Source organism: Habropoda laboriosa, unplaced genomic scaffold, assembly GCF_001263275.1.
Source record: "Habropoda laboriosa isolate 0110345459 unplaced genomic scaffold, ASM126327v1 scaffold385, whole genome shotgun sequence".
Taxonomy (NCBI): Eukaryota; Metazoa; Arthropoda; class Insecta; order Hymenoptera; family Apidae; genus Habropoda; species Habropoda laboriosa.
The window spans coordinates 652,499-660,526 of NW_017100556.1; the positions used below are offsets into that span (position 1 = coordinate 652,499).

General features: G+C 37.8%; 1 protein-coding gene across 2 annotated transcripts in view; it reads right to left on the minus strand.

The window, feature by feature from the left end:
* The window catches only part of LOC108576597, a 21,911-nt gene extending 15,622 nt beyond the window's left edge, over positions 1-6,289 (minus strand). Inside the window, exons 1-3 of one of the 2 annotated variants that reach the window (XM_017939613.1) lie at positions 6,056-6,289; positions 3,922-4,338; positions 207-373 (exon numbers count right to left, since the gene is read on the minus strand). In XM_017939613.1, coding sequence (XP_017795102.1) covers positions 207-366 — 160 coding nt within the window. In that variant the 5' untranslated portion in view covers positions 367-373; positions 3,922-4,338; positions 6,056-6,289. The remainder of the gene's footprint in view (positions 1-206; positions 374-3,921; positions 4,339-6,055) is intronic. The other variant, XM_017939614.1, reaches the window with a different exon arrangement.
* Positions 6,290-8,028: the final 1,739 nt, after the last annotated feature.

Consider the following 8,028-nt stretch of genomic DNA (forward strand, 5'->3'; position numbering starts at 1 on the left):
TCACAGAGATACTAACGAAATATTTACAAATTTTCTGCACCTTAAAATTCCCAACATTTCTATCCACAAATTCCTCGTCACAAACATTCCAACTATAACTCCCCCCCAAAAATAAAAAAAATAAAACAAGTTCCATTGCAGAGGAAAAATGAAAAAACTTCTGTCCAACATCTGTCGCGAACGAAACAGGCATTTTCTCGGCTTACCAGGTGTCTCGACTTTCGGAGCACGTTCCATCTCTTCGTCCTCGTTGATCTTCATGCCTAACGTCAGCTTTTTCGACTTAAAGAAGTTCGAGAGAAACGCTGCGCCCTTGCGCTTTACACGATCGTATCGTTGAGCGTTCTCCGACGACACGTGTATCATAATTCACCTAAAATCAACAGAGAAAAAAAAAAGAAACCAACTCGTTAACCCCGTTTACAATTCTCGTCTAAACAAAACAAGTATCACGCAAATTCTCCGCATTCGTCGAAAAAAAAAAATTCGAATAGATTCAAGCACACGAATTTCAACGATTAAACAGCAATCAGACTTATATCCTGAATAATTCGCCCCGATATCCTCCACACGTGCCATTTCCTTCTGTCTTCGCTTCATTTCCACCTTATCTAAACTCATCAAACCCGTCCACTCTTGCTGCTGTCAACGACCGTGTTCTAACAACGCGAACGTGTCGTATCTCAAAGAGAAACACCGAGAGAAAAAATACAAAACGTCTATCGATAAAAATTCGACATTTACAAAAATTACAAATTTCATTGAAAAATATTCCCAGTCACTCTTCGTTCTCTTTAAACACCTAAACCAAAAAAAAAAAACGTTCATACAACAGAGAGAGAGAGAGAGAGAGATTCAAACAAATTTTCTCGCCGGTTCACGAAAATTCTCAGCTCCACAGTGCTCTCCAATCGTTCCTCATTCTTTCGAATGAAATTCTCACGATGCCGAAGAAGGTGTATAGTAACAATTACTATGTTTCTCGGGATGAAGTAACGAGGAACAAGTGTGTATATTTTTTTCGAATAATTCCAGCCGGAAGAAAGAACATCGAAGCGTTCACGATCCACGGCGATCGCATTGCCAACTGCAGCTGCAGGAGGGTGTGCTCCGCGGCTCCTCGTAGGATTTTGCGCAGCTGCAAGTGGCTCTGGAAGAGAAACAGAGCGCGCGCGTGTGCGTGTGTGTGTGATAGGGGTGAGAGCGTGCGTGGTGCGACGGAATAAGAAGGAACGATAAAAAACACCGAGGGACAGTAGCACGGCGAGGCCACCGCGAAGTGTTATAAAAGTGGCGCGAGTGAGGCCTCTCCCGAGGCTCCTTTTCCTTCCCTTTCGATCTGGCTGCTTCGTGACCCACATATCTTCCGCTTCCTGCACACGCGGTTCGTTCCTCGACTAGGCGAAGGCATTTTCCCTCTCGAGCTCGAGAAATTCTATGTTGTTTCTTGGTACCACCGAGTGGTTGCTATGATTGGTGTGTTCGAATGGCTGATTGGATGTTTGGATTGTGTGTGTTGATGTAGGAGGAACAAGGTTTAATAGTTTGTCAGTTGGATTAACGTTTCAGGATGATTTTTTAAATATTGTAATAGGAGGGGTTGGTTCAATGTTGAGCATGTTTATGAAGTTGGTTGTATGTGTTGAAATAGGAGGAACAAGGTTTTATGTTAATTATATTCATGTTTCAGGATAATTTTTTTGTTATTGTGGTGGAATGAGAGGGTTGGTTGAATGTTGGAGATGTTTATGGGGTTGGTTAGAGGAACAAGGTTTTATGTTAATTATATTCATGTTTCAGGATAATTTTTTTGTTATTGTGGTGGAATGAGAGGGTTGGTTGAATGTTGGAGATGTTTATGGGGTTGGTTAGAGGAACAAGCTTTTATGTTAATTGTATTAATGTTTCAGGATATCTTTTTAATCTAATTCAAATACTTTTTTTATTGTAGGAAGCTTAGATGTTGGAAATGTCTGTGGAGTTGATTAGAGGGTAGACTTAATTGTATGTGTTGATAGTAGAAAAAAGGTCAGATTAATGTGTATAGATTTAGAAGAATGAAATATGTGTGTTGGAAATTTTGGTGAAACTACCCAGGTATATGTTTTATCAGAACACAAAGGTCATATTAATATTCTATTACAGTAGAAGAGAGTGGTTAAAGTAATGTTCAAGAGGGTTCATTAAAAGTTTCAACCTGTGTTCTATATTCTGAAGTAAAAAAGTTGTACTGACAACAGATTGTAGGAGAAGGGGTGCTTGTTACATATGGAAGAATTATATAGGGTGTATCAAAAAGGTTGACCAAAAGTCTAGATACATGTTCCATCAGGAACAAAGGTCACATTAATAATATATCATATTGCAGGATAGTTGGATACTTGTTAAGGTGGTATGTAAATCTACCAGAAGTGTATATAGGTATACCTAGTGTATAAAAAGGTCATATTCATGGGTCATGTTGGTATCAGGTTATAGCAGAGAGGGTGATTGGTCACATATGGTACTGAGAAGGTTGGACAAAAGGTCCTGATACATGTTTTAAGGTAGAAGAGGTCAGACTGATATGTCATATCAACATTGTATTATACTAAAAAAAAAGGGTAGTTGATTGAAGGTTGTAAGAGAGTATGTCAAAAGGGTTGGTCAAAAGTTCCTATGTGTACTGAAGCAAGAAAGTCGCATTTTCGGGTCATATTGACATTATACCACCCCTGGTAAAATGTTTTTGATCAAACACGCTAAAAGGCACTAACCAAAGAGAATAACATATTTAAGGTACAAAATACTATTTCATAAAAAATTAAATTTATTATTCTCTATCACATAATTCCTTTCGGTTACTTTCTTTTTTACTGCAAAAATTCAGGGTTTGAATTTCTGCTTATGATCAGTTTAAAATCTTTTAAGATCAATCCTTATGAAGGATTTTTTCTTTTTTCGACACATAGAAATCCTACTTGAAGTTCTGTCTGAACCTTCTGAAGCATCCTGTATAAACTGTCGACAGAAATTTGGAATATTAAAAGGTGAACTTGCAAGCAGTGCACGAAATCGACAGGACGAATATGAAAATATGAACCAGTATCTCCAACTCCACCTACAAAAAACCCTAAGAAAAAGATTGCGCCCCTTGATAGAACCTCCCAAAAATTCTCCAAAATGACCACCTGAATGCAACAATCGCAGCCTCTCTCAGGAACACAACCCTCAAACTAGAACCATCTCGTAAAGAAGGAAATCCTAGCGGAATAACGATCAAGTAGAGCACACCTACAGCCCCCATACCGATGCTTACAGTAGAGAAAAAAAAAAAGTCTGACTGCGAGATCAAACACACGGTGCATACACTGTACACAATAAAGCTAGCGAAACCTCGAAGCGAGCACACTTGCCACTAGTAGCTCATCACCTTTCTGACCTACATTCCCCAGCCAATCCCCGGCTGCACCATCGTCAAACACGGAACAGACTTCCATCAGCCTAAACCAACCGCTTGAACCAGCCTCCAGCGACACCCATGCTCCCCCCACGGAACTGTACACCACCCATGCATTCACCCTTCACAGTCATCGTCCTCCTCCACCACCTCCTTCCTCTATGTTCGATCAAACGTTTTCTAGTACAAGTTCCGAAGCTCGTAGACACGCGACTCTCGCGAGAGGAATCGTGTGTCCACGAGGTTTCCAGCAGACACGAGAGTGTAACGGTCGGGTGTTTTTCCAGAGAGAGAGAGCGACAGAGAGAAAGAAAGAGAGAGAAGCATCATACACGCTTGGTTGTTGGCAACGGATCGATCGTATACTCCTCCGCCCACGGGACGCTTGAATCCAGGGACGAACGCGTGGCACGTCACTGTTCTAACGCCCCCCACCACTCGCCTCTCTCGGTGAAACGACACCATTGGTCCGTTGTACTTACTTCCCGGCGATCCTTGCTCATCTTCCCGGCGAACCCCGACCGTACGCGCTGTCCACAGCCGGTGAACGAGCACTGGGTCGCGTCCGCGTCGTGACTACCGCGTCCCGGCGCCCGGCGCCGTTGCGCCCCTCAAGAGCAGCGCGAGTGGCGACGTCGCCCCCGGACACGCGCACTTTCGCGGCTAACCCCTTTCTTCCGCGTGACCCTTCTCTAGGGTGCTTTCTTTTCTTTTTTTCTACCTGTTTCTTTTTCTTTTCTTTCGTTTTTTTGTTGTGTTTTCGAGAGAGTGTCTTCGAACTCTCTTTTTGGTACTCTGTAGGGGTTATGATGGTTGGTTGGTTGGTGGGACTGGATGGTTAAGGTCCTTAGTGGCGCACTCCTGGTGGCGCTTGAGGAGCCACTTTTTCCACGCTCGATCTGGGGGTAAATTAGATTGCTGGGTGAATTGGGCGGGTACAGATGGAAACCTTGGTCTACTGCGTGTTTATGGAGTAAAGTTTTTGTTGTTTGTAATGTACGAGGTTTGATGAAGTAAATGCAACTAATGTATCGTAAGTGAAGAGAGGAATTGACGACTGAATCACTGGTAATTTTACTGGAGTTGAGTTTGTATCGAGAAGTCATTTATTTCGGGATTTTTGAAATGTTTTGTTTTGCAATGTTTGGTGATTTTTGGATTATTTTGTATTTTAGATTTTGGTTACTTTGAGGAGTACTGAGCGCTTTAGAAGTTTGACGCATTTTTTGTGGTCGCTGGGTATCTATGAATGACATTTGATTCCAAATTGTATTAAATATTAAATAAGTTCTGCAATAGCTACTGAAGGTGACTTGAATTCTATATTTACCACTGTATCATAAAAAAGAATTATATCTTTGTAATAAAACAAATGAAATGGTAAAATTTGTATTCATGCACGTGTATACGTTCTAATAAAACTAAAAATGTATGTTCGTTAAAAGTTATGTTATTAAAATTCTAATTCTAAAAAACCTTAATATTTGAGATCAACTACAATTTAAATTTTCTTCTTTTATCACTTTCTGAATATAAATGATCGAAAAATTTCACGTTCTTTCGAACGTGATTGTAATTGATATTACATTATCATTGATTTTCTGCGATATGATTGGTGAAGGGCGCACTCTTGAAATTTGAGTGGTCTTGAAATGCTCCCCCCTCTCCTTTGTTATTTGCACTACTATGATATTCATCTACAGTAAGCGTAAATACGACATACAACGTGTAAAAGAAACGTTTCAGGGGGTAATTCATTTAAAGTATAAATTATTTTAGATACTTGGCGATTCATTTTTAATTGTTGTATCCGAGATTATTGTTTTATAAGTATTATTTCGACGCGATCCTCAAGAGCAGTTCTGAAAGTAATTTCAAATGGCAGTTTCTCCAGATTAGTTCAGCGTGTAATTTGCTTTGCGTGAATAGTACGAAACGTATGCGCATAAATTGAATAAATTACCGTAGTGCACAGTTAACATGATTCGAATACTAACATGCCTACAAATCAGCATACTTTTTCCCAGAAATTAGAAGAAAATTATGATATACGACAATTATACGCGTTAAATTAATTTTATTTAACACACTCCAAATTATTTGAATTTAATAATTCAATTATTTCGCTGGGCATGCTATTTTTAGGTTACAAATTATCTGATTACGATGTAGAACTATCAGCAAGTTGCATCGTTTCGAAAAGTTGCTCGGGAAATACCCAACACGCATTAATTATCTGCAAAATGATTTTGAGAAATTGATTTTAATACGAGATTAAATGCAGAATCGTTGATTGAAAATCTCGTTAATCGGAAAGAATTATTTCTTATCCTCTCGTAGGAATTAATTTGTCACGCAATTACTTCAACGTAATTTATATCTACGCATCGAACGATTTCTTCATAAAACACTTACTGTTCAATAATTTCATTTAACAATTCCCAAATTAACCTTCTTAAAAGATGTGTAACAAACAAAGAACTATCGTTATCAACGAAAGTAATGAGAAAAAAAGGAAATCTCCAGCAATAAAACGACACAAGTAATGACAGGTCTAACGACAGCAATATACGAGCATTCGCAATCGAACATCGATAGATATTAACGATAACTTACTTCACAAATATCTTCAGATTTCTCTCAAAGCGATGTTCGAAGTTTCTTCCACTGGCTTCAATCATTGTGATAAAAACACCTCTCCAAGTTCACAGAAATAAAATCTTTCACACAAAACTATACTACGGATACAAATATATCCAAATTCTTGAATAGAAAACTTCACGTATACACTATAACCTTACACGTCGATACTTTATAACCTACAAATCAAGAAGAACGTGTTCGGCGTTTCTCTCGTCTGTTTATAACCGTCATTTAATCGTCGATCTCACATCTTGCCGTCAGACCGTTCACAATGCCACTGATTGTGAAACCTGTCGCGGAAGCGCGTGTACCTTGTACGTGCAGCGATAAGAAATCATCGCAGAAGCGAAAGATCAAAACCTGCGCGTACGTTAACCATCGATTGCGTTTTTACGGTCCGATCACAGCGTGCACGTGCTCGTCCTGCCAATATTTGGCATTCGCGTTCGTCGAAAATCGTGTAACACAGCGATATATTCTTCGAATCGTGTGCAAGTCTCATTTTCGACGTGAACGGCTGCCATTTTATCTGGTCACGAATTTTGGAGGGAAACACGTTCATTGTTCGTGAGGAAAATGTAATGTTGATTGTAGATCCAGGGTACAAGTGACAAAATGTTTCTTTTGTTGTGTTTTCTTAAATTCTTGTAGTCGAATTTTTCTTTGTTAGTGGGAAAAGAAGATTGTGCTTGTTTGAAGATTCTCACTTAGACGTTATGTGGTTACATGGATATGTACCTTTCTAATGACCTGGTATTAAAGTGTTTTTATGATACGTATTATTTGAATAACTTTTTTTATCTTTTGCTGTTACATGTCAAGTTGGACGTGATGTTAAATTACGAAGTATTCATGAAAGTAAATCACTGAATGCCTTAAATTACGTATGATTATATTGTGCTTTAGATCATAATGGGTTAATATCTGTATAGATTAGGTTATTTTGAACCACATAGACGTTAATTGTTGAATATTTAATGTTTTTTGAGACGATTCTATTCCATAATACCCTTTTATTTATTTTCAATATAAGTTGAAAGACAAGACGATATGTTTATTTTTAGTTATTGATAAAATATTATTTTATAAATTGAAATTACCATCTATCTACGATATGGTGAGATAAAATACGAAAATAAAGTATTATTGATGATATAAAAGAAAAGCTGGTAGATTTGTTCGAACAATTGGTAATCCCTTAAATTTCTTAAATATATCGATGGTTTATAGGATTAATTTTTGTTGTAAATAGACGTATGCTCGGGCATGTTACACATTTATCCAGCAAAGCTCTGAATTGTTGTGTAATCCTTTAATAGGAATGGAAGCTGACACGAATACCGGCGGTATTTACTGCGATTATGCGTGTCACTGTGTGCACAAATTTCTATGTACATAATGTACATAATGTACATAAACTGTCCCATGTTGCTTGGCATTTAACGACAAATGCATCTAACGTTCAAGACAAATTCTAGTCAAGCTAATAATAATTGGTTATAACGCTATAAATTCTCAACATTAATCATCAATTATCAAATTATTTGCAAGCGATTTATAATTAAACTACAGTCCTCTTTAGCAAAAAAATTCTTAAGAATATACATACATTATACCTACGAATATCGTTGCTCCAGCGGTAAAGTTGCAAAACTACAAAAACTTAATTTCTCAATAGAGAAGAAAACTACTTTGCCAATTAATGTGAAATTACCTTTGCATACATCTTATCCATCAACTATGCAATTTATATTTATTCGGTTTTCTAGTTCGTCGATAAAATCAGTGTAAAAGTGGTTTCACATTAATTAGCAAAGTGGATCCCTTTTCTATTGAAAAGTTAAGTTTTTACCGTTTCACAACTTTTTCATTGAAACGACGACAGTTTAATCTCTCTACTTCAGATTATAACGTCTATAAAATTCTAAGTTAATATTTCTTTCATT